The sequence below is a fragment of the Oryctolagus cuniculus genome, chromosome 7 (genome assembly GCF_051225735.1).
Source record: "Oryctolagus cuniculus isolate XC-2025 breed Fujian yellow rabbit chromosome 7, ASM5122573v1, whole genome shotgun sequence".
In the NCBI taxonomy this organism is placed as follows: Eukaryota; Metazoa; Chordata; class Mammalia; order Lagomorpha; family Leporidae; genus Oryctolagus; species Oryctolagus cuniculus.
Genome location: NC_142873.1, coordinates 164,869,370 through 164,889,020, shown reverse-complemented (window position 1 = coordinate 164,889,020; position 19,651 = coordinate 164,869,370). Strand labels below are relative to the sequence as shown.

Sequence of the window (19,651 nt, the reverse complement as noted above, 5' to 3'; positions counted from 1 at the left end):
CTCGCCCTCGGGCCCCGTCCCGGAGGCGCCCCCACCCCACAAAATTATGGGCGCCCCGTCGAACCCCGAACCCACGCGCACTCCGCTGCCCACGCCGGGAACACCTCAGAGCCCCGCGCTGTCACCTCCGCGCTCCCGGGACCCCCTACTCACTTCCACGGAGTCCGCCGCAGTCTCGCTGCCCCGCGGGCCCTGCCACCGCCCCGTACTCACTGCCACGTCCCTCACTGCGCTCCCCCCGCCGTGCGCCACTTTCCGGGCCGGCCGCGCTCAGCCCTCGGGGCCCGCACGGAGGCTCCGCGGTCCGGCGTCGGACGGGGTCCACTCGGGGAAGGCCCGCGGGTCATCCAGCCGCGGCGACCCTAGGCGCAGGCGACGACCCTCGCTCAACCTAGCACCCTGGCGCCAGTCTCCTCCCCGAGGCCCCCCGCCCGGGCGACCCCGCCCAGCAGGCGGGGCCCAGGCCGCTGCGACCGGCCCGCGGGGCTCGGGACGCGAGCCGGCTGGCGGCGCGACTCCGGACTGCGGACCTCCCGGCCGGTTCCCCGCAGGCGCCGCCCCCGCCCCGCGCTGTAACCCGAGCCGCCGCCGCCTCCCCCGCGCGCCCCGCGGCCCAGGCCCCGCGCGCGCCGCCCCCTGCGGCCCTGCGCCCGACAGCGAGTCCGCCATGGGCCGCGGGGCCTGCGTCCCCCCGGAGGCGTCGGGGCCCGTCCAGGGCCGCCGGCTCGGAGCCGTGCTGGGCGCCCTGTGTCTGGTGCCCGCGCTCGCGCTGCTGGTCCGGCTGGGGACCCCGGTGGCCCCGGCCCCGAGCGCGACACAGGTGAGCAGACGGGGAGGCCAGGTGCGTAGGGCTGGGGACCGCGCCTGCGGGCCCGTGGCCGCGGGTCGGGGCGCCTCTGGGTCCGGACGTGAGACCCCCGGTCCTCGAATTCGACCGTCCCCGCCGGCCTCGCCCGCCGCCCCGCACGGAGGTCGCACGCGCAGCGTGGGCAGCCGGGAAGCGGGCCCACCCCGTCTCCTGCCCGTCGGTCCTGCGCGCCGCGCCCACCGCCTCCCTGGGCGCCCTCTCTTCCCTCCAAGGGCGACGTCGCCGCGCCGGCCCCCGCCGCCCGGGCCCCCGCCCCGCCGGCCCCGCCCGCGCCCCGAAGACGCCGCTACACGCTGACCCCGGCCCGGCTGCGCTGGGACCACTTCAATCTCACCTACAGGTGCGGTCGGGGCCCGGGGCCGGGGGGCAAGCGCGGGCCCCGGCCCTGACCTTCCCCCTCCCGCAGGATCCTCTCCTTCCCGCGGAACCTGCTGAGCCCCCGGGACACGCGGCGGGGCCTGGCCGCGGCTTTCCGCATGTGGAGTGACGTGTCCCCGTTCAGCTTCCGCGAGGTGGCCCCCGAGCAGCCCAGCGACCTCCGCATAGGTGGGCGCCCGCCCCAGCCCCGCCCCGCCCCGGCGGCCCGGGCCGCGGCCCGCGCTCAGCGCCGCGCTCCCCCCAGGCTTCTACGCGGTCAACCACACGGACTGCCTGGTGTCCGCCCTGCACCACTGCTTCGACGGCCCCACCGGGGAGCTGGCCCACGCCTTCTTCCCCCCACACGGCGGCATCCACTTCGACGACAGCGAGCACTGGGTCCTGGGCCCCACGCGCTACAGCTGGAAGAAAGGTGGCTCCTGGGCCCGGCTTCCCGCGCGCCCCTCCCCCGCTCCGGCTGCAGGGGGGGCTGCAGGCAGACTCAGGAGGGGCTGAGGGTCACGCAGGCCAGGGGGGAGGCGGGGGGAGCCCCCGGGGTCGGGGCGGGCGGCCCTGAGGCTGCGCCCGACACCAGGGAGAGGGAGCCGGAGCTGCATTCCTGGGGGCCCGGCTCACCGCCCAGGCCCGGAACGTTCTTATCTGGCCTTGGCCGGGCTGCCGCAGGCCGGGGCGAAGGGGCCGGGCTGGGGGGCCTGCGGCTCTGACGGCCCGGGGCTCGCAGGCGTGTGGCTCACGGACCTGGTGCACGTGGCGGCCCACGAGATCGGCCACGCGTTGGGGCTGATGCACTCGCAGCACGGCCGGGCGCTCATGCACCTCAACGCCACGCTGCGCGGCTGGAAGGCGCTGTCGCAGGACGAGCTGTGGGGGCTGCACCGGCTCTACGGTGGGTGCCCGGGACCGGCGGCGGGCCGGGCTGCGGGCGGGCGGGCGGGCGGGCACCGCTGAGCCAGGCCCCGCCCGCAGGCTGCCTGGACCGGCTGTTCGTGTGCGCGTCCTGGGCGCGGAGGGGCTTCTGCGACAGCCGCCAGCGGCTCATGAAGAGGCTGTGCCCCAGCAGCTGCGACTTCTGCTACGGTGACACCGCGGGGGGGGGGGGGGCTCGGGGCCGCGGGCGGGCGGGGCGGGGCGGGGCGGGCCTGACTCCGCGCCTCCCCCGCCCCGAGCAGCATTCCCCTTCCCGACGGCGGCTGCCACCCTGCCACCCCCCAGGACCAAAACGCGGCTGGTGCCCGAGGGCAGGAACGTGACGTTCCGCTGCGGCCACAAGATCCTGCACAAGAAAGGCAAAGTGCAGTGCGTGGCGGGGCTGCGGGGGCGTGGCGTGGCGGGGGCGGGGCTGCGGGGGCGGGGCGTGCGGGCGGGCCGGCCGCGCCCCTACAGCAGCGCCCCTTGCAGCTGGTACAAGGACCGGGAGCCCCTGGAGTTCTCCTACCCCGGCTACCTGGCGCTGGGCGAGGCGCACCTCAGCATCATCGCCAACCCCGTCAACGAGGGCACCTACACGTGCGTGGTGCGGCGGCGCCAGCGCGTGCTCACCACCTACTCCTGGCGCATCCGCGTGAGGAGCTGAGCGCCGCCTCCATAAAGCGCGTTCCCCTCACGTCTCTGGCTCGTTCTTGGGGGGGCGGGCGCAGGCAGCCCCCGGCCCGCCTCAGACAGCACAGCGCACGCCCCACACCCCAGCCAAAGGGGCCTCTGCTCAGCCGCACAAGGCCAGGAGGGCTTCCTGGAGAAGGTGGCAGAGCTGGGCCTGGAGGGCGGCTACGCTGCTCTCCGAATGGGAGCTGGGGGCGGGGGCGGGGGGCGGCAGGACGCCGCCAGCCAGGCGGGCAGGGGTCCACAGGCGCGCCTTCCAAGCCCTTGGCGGCCTCTGCCTGCCCCCTGCCCTGGCCGGCTCACAGCTTGGGGGCCACTCTGCTGAGGACAACCAGGGCTTCTTCCACGGAGTTGCTACACGCACGGAACCACCAGCCGTGTCCACCCCCACGCACAGGGGCTGCCCGGGACACCTGTGGATGGCCTTGCTGCCCCCAGCTCAGGTCCACCCCACGGCCTGGCCCAGCACACACGTGTGCACACACACACACATGCGTGTTGCATACACGTGTGCCACGTGTTTCACTGGGCACTTCAGACACACCCGAAAACCACCTTTCCCTCCACAAGGGAACAGTATTTAATTCTACAAATTTACAAACCAAAATATAAAAAGAGACTGGAAAGTCAAGGGGGCGAGGAGTTCGGAGCTGGCCCTGTGCCGGGGCCGGGTCGCCGAGGCCGAGCCTGGCCGCGCCGGGCCGTGCGAGCTTCAGAACTTGAGGCTGAAGCCGGGGCCCGCGGCCGAGGCGCCCTGGTTGGTGGTGGTGAGGTGGAAGCCGGTCTCCTTCAGGTCGTCGTCACCCTGCGGAGCGAGCCAGGGACGTGAGGACCCTGCCCTGGCCAGACCCCGCCCACGGGGACCGGGCAGGACCTCACCAGCTGGCTGTAGCCCAGGCCGCCCTCAGGGGGCCGTGGGCTGGTGCCCCGCTTGACCCTCTGCTGCTCGCTCTTGGCCGGCCACGTGGGGAACATGGAGGGGTCGATGGGCAGGGGCGTCTCGCGGAAATACTCGTGCTTCAGCCCGTCCTCGGCGTTGATCCTCCGCCCGGGGAAGTAGGTCAGGAACCTGGGGACACGGGCGCCGCGTGACCCTGCGAGGGCCGGGCAGTGGCCTCACGGGGCCGCCACGGGCCCGGGAGCCGGGTGGGCAGGGCCCTAGGGGCCTGGCTACAGTGGTGGCGAGCAGCCCTGGGAGGCGCCTGTCCACCCAGCAGCCTCCAGGCCCCAAGGGCTCGGGCAGGGCCGGGGTCCTCACTTGTTCATGAGGTCGAAGCCCTGGTCCGAGAGCAGGGCCCCGAAGCGCTTGCGCAGGTTGTTGTAGGGGTACTCGCTGAAGGTCATCTTCTTCACCGCCGGCAGCTCGCTGTAGCCAGGCCAGATCTTCTCACTCGGGGTCCCCAGGTCCTGGGACACAAGGGGTCAACAGGGCTGCTCCCTGCACACAGCAGCGACCAGGGACGAGGGCCACTCCAAGGGCACCCCCTGCCCTGGCCCCGGCCCCAGGCGAAGCTCGCACACCCACCTTGAACACCTTGTTGATCTGATCAATCTCCGACTTCCCGGGGAACAGAGGTTTCTGGGTCAGGAGCTCCCCAAAGATGCAGCCCACTGACCACATGTCCACGGCCGTGGAGTACTCCTGGATGCAGGACACAGGGCTCAGGGCGCTGACCCCGGGAGGCCCTGCTGGGGCAGGGAGGCGCCAGAACCCCCGGATCTCACCTTGGCTCCCAGCAGCAGCTCTGGGGCGCGGTACCACAGCGTCACCACCACTGGGGTGTAGGCCTTTAGTGGAGACCCGTACTCCCGGGCCAGCCCGAAGTCCCCCACCTGCAGGACAGAGGGCAGGGGTCACGGGCAGGCCGGGTGTGCGTGGGCGGGGCGGGGCGGCCCCCGCGCGGCCCACCTTGAGGATGCCCGCGTGGCTGAGCAGCAGGTTGGACGTCTTGAGGTCTCGGTGCAGGATCCAGTTGTCGTGCAGGTGCCTCACTCCACGCAGCAGCTGGATCATCAGGGTCTTCACCTCCCCTGGACGGCAACAGGGTCAGGGGCCCGGCCCGGCCCGGCCCGAGGCTTCGGGGAACGAGCGTGGCCCAGGAGGCAGCGTCGCGGGGCCTCGGCCGTACCTGGCAGGAAGGGCTGCTTCATGGTCTCCATGAGGCTCTTGAGGTCATGCTCCACGTAGTTCATCACGATGTAGATCTTGTCCATGTTGCTGCCCACGACGATCTCCTGCGACACAGCCGGCCGTGGTCGGCGCGCTGCGGCGCAGCCCTGCCAGCCTGGCCTTCCCGGGCCCCAGGACGGCCTGGAGGCCAGGGCTGACGACAGAAACCCCCCGGCCCTGGCCAGGCGGGGCGCGGGGCGCGGGGCGGGGCTCACCCTGACGGTGACGATGTTGGGGTGCTGGGCCTTGAGGATGGTGTTGATCTCCCTCAGCGACGTGATCGGGAAGCCCTCCTTCTCCTTCTCCATCTTCAGCCGCTTCAGAGCCACAATCTCATCTGCAGAGGAAGCCCTCCTGAGACGGGCGCTGCCGGGCGGCGCTGGGCACAGCCGGCGCAGCGGGGATCCGCTCCCCGCACGGAGTGCCGGCGTCCCACTCAGCGCCTGCACTTCCGATCCAGCTTCCTGCCAGCGCCCCGGGGCGGCAGTGACGGCTCCAGTGCTTGGGCCCTGCACCCGCGTGGGAGACCCGGTTGGGGCTCTGGGCTCCTGCCGGGGACCCAGCTCTGCCGGCACTGTGGACAGTGGTCGAGCTGCCGTCTGCGGAGCTGGCATCCCGGCTGCTCCACTTCCGATGCAGCTCCCGCCTGTGGCCTGGGACAGCAGTGGAGGACGGCCCAAGTCCCTGGGCCCCTGCACCCGCGTGGGAGACCTGGAAGAAGCTCCTGGCTCCTGGCTTCGGATGGCGCAGCTCCGGCTGTTGCAGCCGTCTGGGGAGTGAGCCAGCAGGGGGAGGACCTCTCTCCTCTAACTTTTTCATAAATAATCTTTATCTCCCTGAGGCTCTGGTTCTCCGAGACTGTGGCCTCACAGAGATCTCGTTTCAGCTCAGACTGAAAACAGAACCTCCGACGTGTGCTGCTGCAGAGCCCGGGGCTCACCCCCGCCGAATACACAGCCCCTGCCCTGCCCCAGAAACAGCCCTCGGCTCCTTGGCTTCCCAGCCCCTGCCCTGCCCCACGGAGAACGACGCCAGGGCACTGGGGTGTCCAGGGCCACACACGCCCACGGCTGTGGAGGGGGAACACGTGTGGGGCTCCGTGTGAGGCAGCATCACGTGTGCCTGCCCACACCCCAGCTCCCGCCACCCGGCACGGCCCGGGTCGCACTGCCCTCTGGCGTCCTGAGAGGCCCAGGGGGCCAGCGTCCACACTGGACAGGGGCCACCACAGGTCACGACCTGGTGCCTGAAGGATGGCACAGCCGGACACTTGGCAGCAGGGCGCGTGCTGGGAGATCCACCCCAGGCATCAGGGGCCTCGTGGGTGTGAGTCCAGGCTCTAAATCCTTGTGCCGAGGTCTGCAGGACGGAGGCCAAGCGGGCCGAGATGGACGGTGAGGGCTGCGCCCCGCTGACCGCTGCTCGCTACGAGGACTGCTTCCCTCGGGCCGGGCCGGGCCCTCCCGCCCCAGCTCTCCGGGCGGCTGGCCAGGGCCCCGCGCACCTGTTTTCTTGTCCTTGGCTCTGTACACCACACCGTAGGTGCCCTCCTCGATCCTGTTCAGGCACTGGAACTCCTCCACGCTGCGGCAGCCCTGGGGGAGGTGCGGGTGAGCGGGGCAGCCCCCCACGCACACCTGCCTCCCACGGAGCTGCACTGCCCCCCCGCCCCCCCATGCCCATCCTGGGGGGAGGCACAGGGCATGCGTGTGCACTGCCCCCCGCCCCCTCCCCACACCACAGCCCCTTCTGTGAGGACATCCAGCACAGGAAGCCACTCCCAGGAGATCCGAGCCTGCCCAGCCCCTGCCTCTGAGCACAGGCACAGCTCCCTCTGAGGGGCAGCAGGCGGAGGTCAGGGGTCCTCAGAGCCCTTCCCACCCTTTAGGACACGCCTCTATCTTACCCGGCAAGGTCCTCACCACCACCACCTGTGCAGCCCCCAGACATGGTGGGTGCCCACCTAGCCCACGCACCCGGCAGGGGCAGCGTGACGGCTCCCAGGCCGCCCTCGCCGTGGCCTTAGCCACAGACCCAGGCCACGGCCACGCCCGGCCAGCCTGACCTCCGGGGCACAGGAGGGCCCAGCAGTGACCACAGTGACGCCCCCGCAGAGCCGGGTGCTGGGCCTGACCTGCAGGGCGGGCAGGTACTTGGGCAGCTCCTGCTTGAGCTCCAGCGGCGACAGGGCGGGGGAGTCGGGCACGCAGTCTCCTTCAGTCAGGGCGCTGCTGCGCGGGGTCCCCTCGCCTGCCTCGTCCTCCCCTTCTTCACTTTCCCCCGAGTCTCGGTCAAATCGTGACTCTGGAACTTTCAAAATTAAACCGCGTGACGGCACCGGTTGCAAGCAAATGCCCAGGACACCGCCGCCCCAGCTGCTCTGGGGTCTGTGGTCCCGGCGGGCTCAGCCGAGGCAGAGCCACCGCCCTGATGCGGATCCCCGAGGATGCAGGGGTGCCGTGGGGAGGGGCACGGCCAGAATCCTGTCCCCCAGCCCAGGACAGAGCCTCGGAGCCTGCGGAGCCCACGCCACACCTCCCAGCGACAGACTGGGAGCTGCTGTAAGGGCTGGACTCGGGGTAGCGTCTCCCAGGCTCCCCCGCAGCGGCCACTGTGGGTGCTCAGAGGGTGCTCCGTGCTGAGTGACGGTGGCCCACAGGGTGGTCCTGGGTGGCCCACAGGGTGGTCCTGGGCGTAGCTCCTGGGGACTGTCTGCACTGACAGGGAGCCACACACACTACCACCCCCAGAACGGGTGAGGTCGGCAGAGCCCAAGGGCAGCTACTCACCAACCAAGATGCGGCTCTCGTTCTCTCGCTCATCGTCGTCACTCATTTCATCGTCACTCACTTCTTCTGCAAAACAGAGCAGGCGTCCGCCCAGGGCCTCGCAGGGCTGAGTCTGGGCCGGCGCAGAGCAGGCGTCCGCCCAGGGCCTCGCGGGGCTGAGCCTGGGCCGGCGCAGAGCAGGCGTCCGCCCAGGGCCTCGCGGGGCTGAGCCTGGGCCGGCGCAGAGCAGGCGTCCGCCCAGGGCCTCGCGGGGCTGAGCCTGGGCCGGCGCAGAGCAGGCGTCCGCCCAGGGCCTCGCGGGGCTGAGCCTGGGCCGGCGCAGAGCAGGCGTCCGCCCAGGGCCTTGCGGGGCACAGCGAGGCTGTGTCGGGGCGAGCACGAGTCCAGGTCCAGAATATTCCAGGGTCTCACGGGGTCCCAGCAGCTGCAGCTTGCAACGGCCCAAGTCAGACTCAGGCTCTCGCGGCCCTCCCACGCCACGCCGCGCCCGGGGCGGCCGCCGTGCTCACCAGCAGACTGCTCTGACGCCTCCTCGGAGTTGCTGCCCGTGTCCTCCTCCTCCTCCTCCTCTTCTTCCTCCTCTTCCTCCTCCTCCGACTCCTCACTGGTGCTCCCTTCCTCCTCCTCTTCCTCCTCCTCCTCCTCCTCTTCCTCCTCGGAGCCTGACCCTGACTCCGCTGCAGGGAAAGAGCAGGGCAGCTGGTGACGCCGGGCCTCCGCGGGCCTCCCCGAGCGGCGCAGCGGGGCCAGGCCGGCGCGGTACCTGACGAGGACTCGGCCGAGCTTGTCTTCCTCTCGCTGTCACTCACGTCCTGCAGGTCGGACAGCAGGTCTCTCTCTTCCACCTTTTCTTCTTTTACTGACGAAGTGAACCACCAGCGTGAGTCTGGCGAACGTGTCTCAGCAGGCAGACACGCCGCTTCGGCAGCAGAAGGCACCTCCCGCGCAGCCGGCAAGAGCGAGTTCTGCGAGGGCCAGCGGGGAGCACACGCCCCGGCCACGAGCTCGCCTCGCGGGGAAACCAGCGAGCTGGGCTTTCAGGGTTCGCTCACTCCTCCATTTGAAAGTCAGAGCCACAGAGCGCACTGCCGCCCATCCACTGGCTCACTCCCCAAATGACCACAGCAGCCAGGGCTGGGCCAGGCTGAAGCCAGGAGCTCCATCCGGGTCTCCTGCAGGGTGGCAGGGCCCAAGCACTGGGGCCATCCTCCATCGCCTTCCCAGGCGCATTAGCAGGGATCTGGATTGGAAGCAGAGTGGCAAGGACCCCAGCCAGCACTCTGATGTGGGCTGCTGGGATCACCAGCGGCGACTTAACCTGCTGTGCAAACTCTGTGCCCCAAACCCTAACAACTGTGGAGCAAGATTTATGCTAAAAACTGCCCAGGGGTACACGTGGGGTACAGGTTAAGCACCTCCTGGGAAGCCCATACCCTACACCCTGTGTCAGAGTGCTGGTTCCAGTACCACCTCCACTTCTGATCCAGCTTCCCACTCACGCACCTGAGAGGCAGCCGCGCACGGCTGAAGGCCCGGCCCAGCCGCCGGCTGTTGTACGCATTTGGGGCGTGAACCAGCAGGTCTGTCAGTCCGCTTTCAAATACGCAGACAACGGAATATTTGAAAACAACAAAGATTCCCAGGAAAAGACCCGGCCCCATCTTACCTGGCTTCCGGCCGTCTCCCAGCTCCACGCGTTCCCGTGGAGGCCGCGGGGGACTGCGGCTCCAGTGGCTGGCCTTCCCCCTGTCACTGTAGTCCTCACGCATGGTGCGGTGGTGTGCAGACACTGGAGCGGGGACGAGGGGAGACGGCACTGGCAATGCTACCCCCCACGGCCCCGCCCTCGCGTGCCCCAGGCACCACCCACAGCTCACACAGGAAGCTCACGACATCAGGGTCACAGGCCAAGAAGCCTGGGCTCAAAAATCCTCAACCTGGAGGCCCTGGGTGCACCCTGATCCTCCCCAAGGATGAGGCTCTGGGGAGATGGCGGGGCAGGAAGCACCAGGGGTCTGTCCCCCCAGACCTCCATGCCTCCGGCAGACTCGGTCTGACGGCACCCTGCTGTCACTGTCTCTGGTGGCAGGTGGAGCTGCCGGGCACACGGAGGCCGCTCCGGCCACATCAGCCCTGCAGAGCAGCCGCTGGCCACCTCCGCCTCTGCAGCTGCTCGCTGGTTCCTGGAGCCCACTGCGCTCGGCTTGAACACAGGGTGGGCACAAAGCGCCCCACCCTCCGGACTCCAGGGACTAGCGCTCGGATCACAACGTCTGACACCCCTGCAGCTGGAGCAGGGAGCAGATGCCAGCCCCCAGCACCCCTTCGTTTCTGTCTTCGGGAACAAGAACCCTGAACACCAAACGCGTCTATGGGAGAAACTGAAGTCACCGCAGGCACAGGAGAAGGTACAGGCGCGCCAGGACCTGGGAGGACCCTACTGAACTGACTGAATTACCCAAGCACAGCGCGGGCCCAGGCAGACCACCAGCACCAGCCCAAAACAAGAACCAGAATCAGCAAACCCTGTGGCAGGCAGAGAAGCTGCTGTTACAGGGACCTTGCACCACGGGCAAATGTTCGGTTTCAGCAGCAGAATCACAAGACACACACATAAACAGGTCCCACTCACAGGAGAACACAAGGAAACAGACGGCCTGGACAAGGACTGTGGGCCAGGCCAGACGAAGGGAGGCTGAGCAAGGCTGTCCTGAAGACGCTCAGAGCCTGCTGCAGGCGCACAGCGCGGGCGGGCTGACATGTGCATGTGTGACCTGCGCCTCCTTCAGACCTTGAGGGAGGCAGCACATTATCCTGACACCGAATTAAAAAGCCCAAAGCACCAAAGAAAGATGAGAAGTCGGACCCCTGATGCTGAACAAGAGAAACAGCCAAGAGGGAACCCACGGGAATGCAGGGAAACTGCGTGCACAACAGAAAGGAAACGCGGCAGGGACTCCAGGCACTGGGCGGGACTGGCCAGCGCAGCTGCCGAGCACTGACCCAGAGGAACCTAAGAGTCGCCCAGCCGGGCCGGCACTGTCCGCGCTGGTTAGGCCGCCACTGCAATGCCGGGATCCCCCCCGAGTGCTGGTTTGAATCCCAGCTGCTCCACTTCAACCCAGCTCCCCGCTAACGCCTGGGAAGCAACGGAAGATGGCGGCCCAAGTGCTCAGGCCCTGCACCCACGTGCAGACAGGGATGGAGCGCCAGCCTCCTGGTCAGCCCTGCCCCTCGAGTCCCATCTGCCCCTCCCTCCCTAACTCTGCCTTTCTAATCAAGCGATAGTCATAATCACAACCATACTCAGGATAAAGAGGCAACATGATTAGAGAAAAGAGAACAAGCCCAGGAGACCGGGGAGCCCAGCGGCGGGCGCAGCGCACACCGAGTCAGGAGGGGCACGGCCAGGGCGCAGCACAGAGGACTCGGCTCACAAACCCGTCCCTGCTCAGACTGCCAGCGTCACGTCAGCATCGGGGGAGACACACCCTTCACCTGACACACTCAGAGTGCTTAAAAACGGTCTAGGAATCCGAAATCCTATGCACTGTTAGCCAAAATGCCCTTCCAAAGCGATAAATCCCCGGAGAAAGAGGCAAGGGAGCCTGCAGGGTGGTGAAGGAGACCAGACACGAGACAGAATCGGCGCCCGCACGGCTGGCACTACCGCGGCAACGGTGTGCACCTGCACCTTGCTCTCTGTACAGCAGGCCAGAGCTTTGTGAGTTATTAGCTACGCTTATGCACACACACAAACGTAACTCAAACAAATCTAAGTCCTGCATCAACTGGCTCATTCCCCTACTGGCTGGGGCTGGGCCAGGCTGAAGCCAAGAGCCAGGACCTTCTTCCAGGTCTCCAGCGTGGATGCAGACGCCCAAGCACTTGGGCCACCTTCCGCTGCCTTCCCAGGTGCATCAGCAGGGAGCTGATTGGAAGAGCAGCAGCTGGACTCAAACCGCCATCCAAATGGGATGCTGGCATCGAAGGAGGTGGCTTAACCACCGTGCCATAGCACCACCAGCCCCTGATAAAGGCGCTTTTTAAAAAGTGGAACCAATACAACTTTAAGTTCCTGTTACACTGTTCCGACGTGAAACGCAGTCTCCATGCACTCAGAGAACACGGACGTGAACTATACAGGAAATGGAAGCAGGAATCAGCACCTCTCAGCAAACACAAAGGAAACCATGACGCAGCCACATGGACGGGGAACCAGACGGCCTAACCTGTGAGAAGCAAGGGGCTCCCCGCCCAGCTGGACGGAAGGAAGGGCATTCTGATACAGGGGACGCCGCTCAGAGAAAGGAACCGGACAGAGACAGGCAAGTCAGCTGGACCCCACGCACGGGAGGAAACCAGGGGGTCGGGGTCAGGAGCTGCGAGGACGGCGGCAGCCCCGCCTGGGCCAGGGCCGGGCAGCTGCAGCCTGGGAAGACCCAGAACTGCAGGCAGAGGCCACTGACGCCTGCACAACCACGCACTGACCCGTGCACGCACACTGTGCTATATTTTACCACGATTTTTCAAAACTGGGAAAAGGGGGACAGTCATCCCATAAAGCAGCGTTGGGTTCAGGCCCTGGCCCCTGGCCCACCTTCCTGCTGATGGAGAGCTTCGCAGGCTGTGGTGATGGCTCATGCCGTGGGGTCCACCCACCCACACACACGTAACCCTGAACTGGTTCCAGTCTCTTGGTGTTGGCCCGGCCCAGCCCTGCTGTGGAATCTGAGTGAACCAGCAGATGGGAACTGTCCGTCCCTGTCTTTCAAATACATTTAAAAACTATTAGACACACAAAAAGAGGACACAGCACAGGAGCTAAGAACAGGGCTCCTGGCCGCAGCTGGCAGCCCAGGAGCAGGAGCCGCACCCACAGCCCGGCCCCGTCCCCAGCGCACCTTCCCTGCGGCCTGACCCGACCGCTCAGGGAGCACCACAGCCCATCCCCGCCCTGTCCCCAGCGCAACTTCCCTGCGGCCTGACCCTGACCCTCAGGGAGCACCACAGCCCGCCCACCGGCCCGGCCCGGCCCGGCCCCAGCGCACCTTCCCTGCGGGCCTCCCGCTCCTTGCGCCGCTCGCCCGCCCGCCGCTCCCGCTCCTTCTGCTCTCGCTGCTCCTTCTGCTGCTCCCGCAGCTTGCGCTCTCTCTCCCGCTTCCTCTCCAGCTGCTCAAGGCGATCCCTGCAAGAGCCACACCCCAGCTTTCCAGGAAAGGAAGCTTGTGTCCCTCCCTAGTGGCTTCTGCTCAGCCTTGTAAGTGGTCCAACCATGAACGGCTTTTCAGAAGCCAATGACACACACGCTCCTCCTCCGGGATCTGTCCCTACGGAGCCACAGCAGAATAAACCAAGCCGGCACCACGAGCAGGCGCCTGGCAGAAGCCCCAAATCCAGAGGGGGATCTGCACGGGCACCAGAGCAGGAAGTTCCGCGGGGAAGGGCAAGCAGGGGCCCGGACTCAGGCCGAGGCCCTGGTCCTGACCCCTTCCCAAGGGGCTGCCCGGGTCATTTGCCACCACAGTGTGGAGACGGCGCAGGCGCAGGTGTGTGCCCACAGGAGGCGGGCAGAGCCTGCGACTGACAAGGGAGCTCCCGGAAACGCGGCAAACACGAGTGACGGGAACAGAGCAGCCGCCACGGGCCGCGCCGGCAGCAGAGAGCCACAGCCCACCCTCTCGCTCCTCTGCCGTGACGTTCGGTCGCTTGCTAAGGGGCGGCTCTGGGCTGCACTGCACGTCTTAGCCATCAGTGCTCCAGTTCTAGTAAATACAGCCCGCTGTCAGCAGCTCCGCTCCCACTGCCTCTGCAACCCGTCCGCCGCACCCACTGCCTTGACGACGCCCACCAACCGCACGCCTCAGACGCGAGGGGCCGGGACGCAGGCGCAGCAAGCTCGCCAGCTCTGCCGGGACCTCCGCGGTGCCACGTCCCGGCGGGCCGCGCCCCTCTCCGGCTGCCGCAGAGGAAAGCGTCTCTGCTGTCTGGGGTCTCTTCACTCCCTCTTCACTCGGGGGGGGGGGGGTCAGTGCGGCCCTGGGGACAGCTCACTTCTGTCCTGCGCCTTCCTCAATGCTCCATGTCTACCACGTTCACTACGCGACTTCAGTCAAGCTACTTATTTATTCGAAAGGCAGAGTTACACAGAAAGAGAAGAAGGAGAGGGGGAGAGGGGGAGAGAGAGAGAGAGAGAGTCTTCCATCCGCTGGTTCACTCCCCTTGGCCGCAATGGTCGGAGCTGAGCCAACCTGAAGCCAGGAGCCAGGAGCTGCTTCCGGTCTCCGATGCGGGTGCAGGGGCCCAAGGACTTGGGCCATCTACTGCCTTCCCAGGCCGTAGCAGAGAGCTGGATCAGAAGTGGAGCAGCTGGGTCTTGATCCGGCGCCCATGTGGGATGCTGGCACTGCAGGCCAGGGTGTTAACCCGCTGCGCCACAGCACAGGCCCCCACTTCTGTTTTCGAGCTTGGCCTTCTAGGGGCCGAAGTGCTGTCTGCACAGCTGAGCCATCACCCAATACTGGAAAGAACCTGTGCCCACAACCCTGAGCCTGGCAGCTGCACCGGCCACGCTGTGCCTGGACAGGGTGCCCCAGTGTCCAGGCTCTGGGTCTCCTGTGGCGGCTTTGCTCTCTGCTGAGTCCTCTCACGTGGCTGCGTCCTAGGACCGGCCAGTGTACAGCCTGAGCTCTTCCCGGTGTGTTGTGCACCCCTGGCCCGCACACCCTGGTCCCAGGGCCGGTGCCAGGACACACACAGCAGGTTCAGCCACCGCCTACAATACCGGCAGCCCATATGGACACTGCTTTAAGTCCCGGCTGCTCCGCTTCCAATCCAGCTCCCTGCTACTGTGCCTGGGAAGGCAGTGGAAGACGGCTCAAGGGCTTGGGCCCTGCACCCATGTCGGAGACCCAGATGGAAGTTCTTGCCTCCTGGCTTCGGCCTAGCCGAGCCCTGGTCACTGTGGCCATCTGGGGAATGAGCCAGGGGACGGGAGATGGCGCTGTCCCTCCCCTTCCCTTAACTCTGCATTCCAAAGAAGTAAGTCTCGAAAGAAACAACAGAAGTCACACTTGTCCCAACTGCAGCCTCATGTCAGGGCCCCCCGCCTTCCGCTCTCACGGCCTTTTAGTCACTTCCCCGGTGAGGGCTGTGGGGGAGGAGTCTCCCCACTCCACCCACGCGGTCCCCTCAGAGGCCGCGGGGGAAGCTGCCGCTGTGACCCCAGCACCCCCTCTCAGAGCGCTGGGCTGCTTCTGATCCGGCTGCCAAGGCTCCTGGGAAGGCAGAGGAGAATGGCCCAAGAGCTTGGCCCCCGCACCCATGTGGGAGACCAGGATGGAGAGCCAGGTTCCCGGCCGTGGCCTGGCCCAGCCACGGACATTGGGGAGTAAACCAGAGGACAGACCTGCCTCTCCCTCTCTGTCTCTCTGACAAAAAAGAGAAAAAGGGCAGCGAAGAGGCTACAGCTGTGCCTGGCCGGGCCGGATCTCTGCTCACCAGGCTGGAGGCGCAGGTGACGAAGCAGCAGAGCCCAGGCCAGGGGCCCTCTGATGCCCCCATGGCTCGCCAGTGTCTCGGCACGCACGCCTCTGACTGTCCTGTTCACACAGCTCTGCCGGCTTCTCAGCTGCAGCCCAGCACCAACCACAGTCTGCCCGACGCTCTCCTCGTGCAGAAGCCCAAGCTCGATCTGCCCATGGCGCCTTCTGTCCGGGGCCTCCGCCACTGGACCAGGCCCGCCGTGACACACACGGCTGGGCCCGCAGCACGCGGCCTCCGGAGGCCTGCTCACCCTCAGTGTTCTCCAGCCTTCCCCTAGAGCCGTCAGCACCTGCCGGGCTCCTCCCTTCACGCGCGCTCAGTGCTGGCAGCGCGGCAGGCAGCGCCTGTGGTGCCCACGGCAGTCCCCTCCCCTGCATGAGGACGGCTCCCTGCCTCCCCTGGGCATCACTCCACACCCAGAGCTGCCCTGGAACTCATCAAACACGGCCGTGGTCCTTTGTACCGGGTGACAGGAAAACAATCTTGGCTAAAGAGATGCCCTTGGGGCCGGTGCTGTGGCACAAGGTAATCCTCCGCCTGTGGTGCCAGCAGCCCATATGGACGCCAGTTCTAGTCCCGGCTGCTCCACTTCCGATCCAGCTCTCTGCTGTGGCCTGGGAAAGCAGCGGAAGACGGCCCAGCACTGGGCCCTGCACCACATGGGAGACCCAAGAGTAGCTCCTGGCTCCGGTCGGCTCAGCCGTCTGGGGAGGGAACCAGCAGATAGAAGAGCTCTCTGTCTCTACCTCCAAAAAAAAAAAAAACCAAAAAACCGGAGGCCCCCTCCTGGACTTGGAGCTGACAGAGGCACCCGGGATGAGGGAGAACGCCCTCCTCACCTCACCACCCCGGCCCACACAGACCTCACCTCTCCCTCCTGGAATGCTCTCGCGCCATCTCCCGCCTCTTCTGCCGCTCCCACTCCCGGCGAGCTTTGTCCTGCTCCTCCCGATGCCGCTTCCTGCGCTCGTGCTCCCGCTCCTTCTCCTTCACCCTGGCGTGCTTCCCTGGGGAGGAGCGAGAAGCGTCAGGCGAAGAACCCGACTTCCAACTCAGACCCCAGCGCTCACAGGCGAAGGGGCCGTAATGAGTGACCTGAAGAACCAGTCGTGACCCGGCTCAAGCCGCAAGACGCACACAGCTGGCTGCCGCTGGGGTGGGGAAGACCCGTGGGGCTGAGCTCGGCAGAGCTGACACGCGTCTGAGCCTCCCACTGTCTGTCGAGAACAAGCGAGTCAGACAGCAGCCTCACGAGGGCCGCGGCACAGCTCTCTCCGGGGGCGCGGCCAGCGCTTCACAGCCGCGGGATGAGGTAAACCGACCCCAGCACCCGGTCTCCCGACACCACCAACAGCCCCCTGGTAGCGGCCCAGGATCAGCCTTCTTGCCAGGCCACGCGCATCACTGGACGCGATCAAACACCGTTTTTGGGGGTGTCCCCCCGCCATGCTGAGCGCCGGTACTTCCACACGTAAGGGAACCACCGCGACAACACACTGGGGAGGAACAGGGGAGGCGGGGAGCAGCAGGGCACGTGCAGGGCACGGGCGCTCCCGCGGCAGGTAAGCCTAACCACGCTCTGTAGAAGGCAGCGGCTGGCGGACACAGACATCACGCGCGCACGCGTCACCGGAGAAAACAGACGCTCTGTACCCCCTTCGGCTGAGTGGCTGCGATGCCTGCGTTTCTCTTTCCTCTTCTCGTCTTTCCTGTGATGAGCCTTCTCTTTCCGAGACATCTGCTGGGGGGGTTTGATAGCCAAGGAGTCATCCTCTTCTCCCCTGTAACGAGACACAGGCCGGACATCACACCCGGAAACACCGTGGGGAGCGCCAGGCCCGAAGCACGCGGAGCTCAGACAGGCGCACAGCCGGACCCAAACGTCTCTGACACAGGAAGGCCAACTCTGAGCCACGCGCCAGCCTCGGACTCGGAAAGGCGTAAGCGATGAACCGAACAGACGCGCCTCTCGGGGAACGCGCTGGGAGTGGCCTCCGGCACCGGGGCTCAGACGCCAGCGCCCACGCCAGCGCCCACGCCAGCGCCTGGGCCTGAGTTCCAGCTCCACCTCCAACTCCGGCCTCTTGCTACCGTGCACCTTGGAAGGCAGGAGGAAGTGAGGGTTCAAGTTATACCCACGTGGGAGACCCTGCTAGACTTGGCCTGCCCCCATTATTTACTTGAAGGCAGCGAGAGACAGGGATCTCGCATCCACCAGTTCACGCCTCACATGCCTGCCAATGGGCGGGACTGGGCCAGGCTGAAGCCAAGACCCCTAAAAGTCAACGAGGTCTCCACAGGAGGTGGCAGGGACCAAGTACTTGAGCTGTCACAGCTGCTTCCCAGGGCCTCACAGGAAGGTGAACTCTGGAGCCGATCCAGGAGTCAAACCCAGGTTCGTCAATGTGGGCTGACCGTCTCCAACACTAGGCTCGATGCCCACTGCTTGGACAGCCATCGGAGCCACCACTGAGACACACGGCGGGCTTACTTGGACGCAGTCTACAAGCAACACTCACTTGACCGATCATTTAAGGAACACGGAGGAGAGGGACAGCCAGGACCTGTGCCAGCACCCACGTGGGATGCTGGCCTTGTAGGTGGCAGCTTACCCTGCCACACCACCACGCCCGTCCCATGCCCCAACACTGCTAAGTGGGGTGAGGTGACAACAGCCTCAAGTGAGGCCACCCGGCGTCGCCCGGGACTCCTCACCTGTCTTCCATGGAGTCCTCCCTCCTGTACGGCGAGTTCCTTATGGTGATCTCCATGCGGTGATCTCTCAGTTCCCCCTCTTCCAGGGAATCCCGCTTAGAGTCCCGGTCATCAGACTAAGAGGCAAAGAGAAACCTAAATGCTACCTTTGAAGACAACCAACCCTGCCCACGTTTCAACAGCCAGCGCTCAGGTACAGCCGAAGCTTTCATTCACATCCCGGGACGCTACAGCTCGGCGCTCTGTGCCGGAGCCGGGCGGCGACACCTACACTCCAGCCACAGGGGCAGCCTCCGGCCAGCACGGCAGGCGCTCATCTGAGCGAACGAGAGCCTTGGGCCCTGTCCCGCAGCGCTCCTCACCCTCTGCTCGCCACCCGCCTCGTCCGAGCTGCTGCCATCTCTGAGGCACCACGCACACCGATGACCCCGAAGACACTCGCGGTAGCGTCCAGGCCCTGCCCGCCTTGGCCGCCTTGGCCCGCTGGGGAGGGGCGGGAGGGGCGGCAGTCCGCTGGCCGCGCTCCGGGCCGGGGGTCACTGCAGAGCCCCAGCACGAGCCTCGCGCGCCCTGAGCCCGCGGCGTCTGGTTAATTCTAGCACCGACTCCGGGCTCGCCTGCACGTCGGGGAGCACAAGCAACGCGCGAAGCAGCGGAAAACGAGCGGAAACGCGGCTCCCTACGAGAACCCGCCCAGACGCCGGCTCACGTTTTTCAGGCGCTTGATCTCTGCCTTCTCCTCCTGCTCCTTCCTCCGCTTCTTTTCCTGGAGGATCTCATCTAAGGTCTTCACTTTCCAAGAGTCCTTTTCATCACCCATTGGAGGTAACACGCTGCGAGAGGACCGAGCCGAGCACCCTCAGGGCCCGCGGCCACCCCGCCCGGCCGCCGCCAGCGCCTGGCGCTCAGCGAGCCCGGCCCCGCGCGTCGGCAGAGCCGGCCAGACACGCCGCCCGGCGCGGAGCCCCCGCTCCGAGGCTCGCCCAGGCCTGCCGCCGCCGCGGCCCGACGGTCGCTCGGGGCGCCGCTGGGCGAGGAGCGGGGCTGTCCTTCGCCCCCGGCCTCCCCGGCGCCACCCCGAGGCCCGCCGGGCCCCCAGCCCCAGCCGCCACTCACCACCGCTCGGCCGCCGACCCCGAACCGTGAGGAGAAACAGTTCCCGGCTTGCGCCCGGAGCGTCGTCACTTCCGGAATTGGCGCGCGCTGATGACGCCAGAAGAGCCCCCCCCCGCCTCGGGCGCGGGACTCCATGACGTAAGGCGGGGTCCCTCCAGGGTGTGTGTGGAATCACTTCTCAGGTCGTCGCGCACTGATGACCCTCGAGGGCAGGGCTGACTCTACCGAAGCACGCGGAAGCGGGTGCGCCCTGGCCCTCGGGGCGGCACTTCCGTTTCCGGCGCAGGCTGGTGACGCACGCAGCGGGGCGGCCCTGGCGGCGCGGCCGAGGCGGGAACGCCCCTCGGGCCTCCGCTGACTGAATCTCCGGGGCGCGGGGCCAGTGCCCGCTCGGCGGCGGCCGCGGGAGGACCCGTTCCCCTCACGGGCGGACGCCGCCGTCCAGTCAGGGTCCAGGCAGGACGCGGCGGG

The 19,651-nt window shown here is 67.2% G+C and overlaps 2 protein-coding genes across 6 annotated transcripts; one reads left to right on the top strand and one right to left on the bottom strand.

Annotated features, from left to right (window-relative positions):
* The first annotated feature begins 56 nt into the window (after nucleotides 1-56).
* Nucleotides 57-2,849, top strand: MMP23B (matrix metallopeptidase 23B). Of its 3 annotated transcripts, none has more exons than XM_051840535.3 (8): nucleotides 57-820; nucleotides 1,081-1,208; nucleotides 1,275-1,414; nucleotides 1,491-1,658; nucleotides 1,968-2,132; nucleotides 2,213-2,323; nucleotides 2,416-2,532; nucleotides 2,645-2,849. In XM_051840535.3, exons 1-8 carry the CDS (start codon nucleotides 668-670, stop codon nucleotides 2,809-2,811), a joined length of 1,149 nt encoding a protein of 382 aa, XP_051696495.2. In that variant the 5' UTR covers nucleotides 57-667; the 3' UTR covers nucleotides 2,812-2,849. The 3 variants fall into 3 exon arrangements, with proteins under 3 accessions (XP_051696495.2, XP_051696496.2, XP_051696494.2); XM_051840534.3 differs by having other exon boundaries at nucleotides 72-820; nucleotides 2,416-2,542; XM_051840536.3 differs by lacking the exon at nucleotides 1,968-2,132 and having other exon boundaries at nucleotides 60-820; nucleotides 2,416-2,542.
* A 552-nt stretch (nucleotides 2,850-3,401) lies between these two features.
* On the bottom strand, nucleotides 3,402-19,436 carry LOC149125864 (cyclin-dependent kinase 11B). Of its 3 annotated transcripts, none has more exons than XM_089301582.1 (20): nucleotides 19,181-19,436; nucleotides 18,774-18,897; nucleotides 18,065-18,180; nucleotides 17,003-17,130; nucleotides 16,218-16,356; nucleotides 12,856-12,992; nucleotides 9,471-9,593; nucleotides 8,568-8,663; nucleotides 8,314-8,481; nucleotides 7,805-7,870; nucleotides 7,150-7,325; nucleotides 6,520-6,610; nucleotides 5,231-5,352; nucleotides 4,975-5,080; nucleotides 4,755-4,876; nucleotides 4,571-4,678; nucleotides 4,371-4,487; nucleotides 4,104-4,252; nucleotides 3,725-3,914; nucleotides 3,402-3,650 (listed from the first exon to the last, which is right to left on the bottom strand). In XM_089301582.1, the coding sequence occupies exons 2-20, from the start codon at nucleotides 18,882-18,884 to the stop codon at nucleotides 3,558-3,560; spliced, it is 2,358 nt and encodes a 785-aa protein (XP_089157708.1). In that variant the 5' UTR covers nucleotides 18,885-18,897; nucleotides 19,181-19,436; the 3' UTR covers nucleotides 3,402-3,557. The 3 variants fall into 3 exon arrangements, with proteins under 3 accessions (XP_089157708.1, XP_089157709.1, XP_089157710.1); XM_089301583.1 differs by having other exon boundaries at nucleotides 7,150-7,319; XM_089301584.1 differs by lacking the exon at nucleotides 12,856-12,992 and having other exon boundaries at nucleotides 19,181-19,247.
* Between the last annotated feature and the right edge of the window lie 215 nt (nucleotides 19,437-19,651).

Excerpts from the sequence above, each read along its gene's own strand:
- MMP23B (XM_051840534.3), top strand. The coding sequence starts at position 668 with ATGGGCCGCGGGGCCTGCGTCCCCCCGGAGGCGTCGGGGCCCGTCCAG. Across the intron at positions 821-1,080 it reads CGGCCCCGAGCGCGACACAG|GGCGACGTCGCCGCGCCGGC; the intron begins GTGAGCAGACGG and ends CTTCCCTCCAAG. Across the intron at positions 1,659-1,967 it reads GCGCTACAGCTGGAAGAAAG|GCGTGTGGCTCACGGACCTG; the intron begins GTGGCTCCTGGG and ends CGGGGCTCGCAG.
- LOC149125864 (XM_089301582.1), bottom strand. The coding sequence starts at position 18,884 with ATGGGTGATGAAAAGGACTCTTGGAAAGTGAAGACCTTAGATGAGATC. Across the intron at positions 17,131-18,064 it reads GAGGACTCCATGGAAGACAG|GGGAGAAGAGGATGACTCCT; the intron begins GTGAGGAGTCCC and ends GTCTCGTTACAG. Across the intron at positions 16,357-17,002 it reads CAGCCACTCAGCCGAAGGGG|GGAAGCACGCCAGGGTGAAG; the intron begins GTACAGAGCGTC and ends GCTCCTCCCCAG.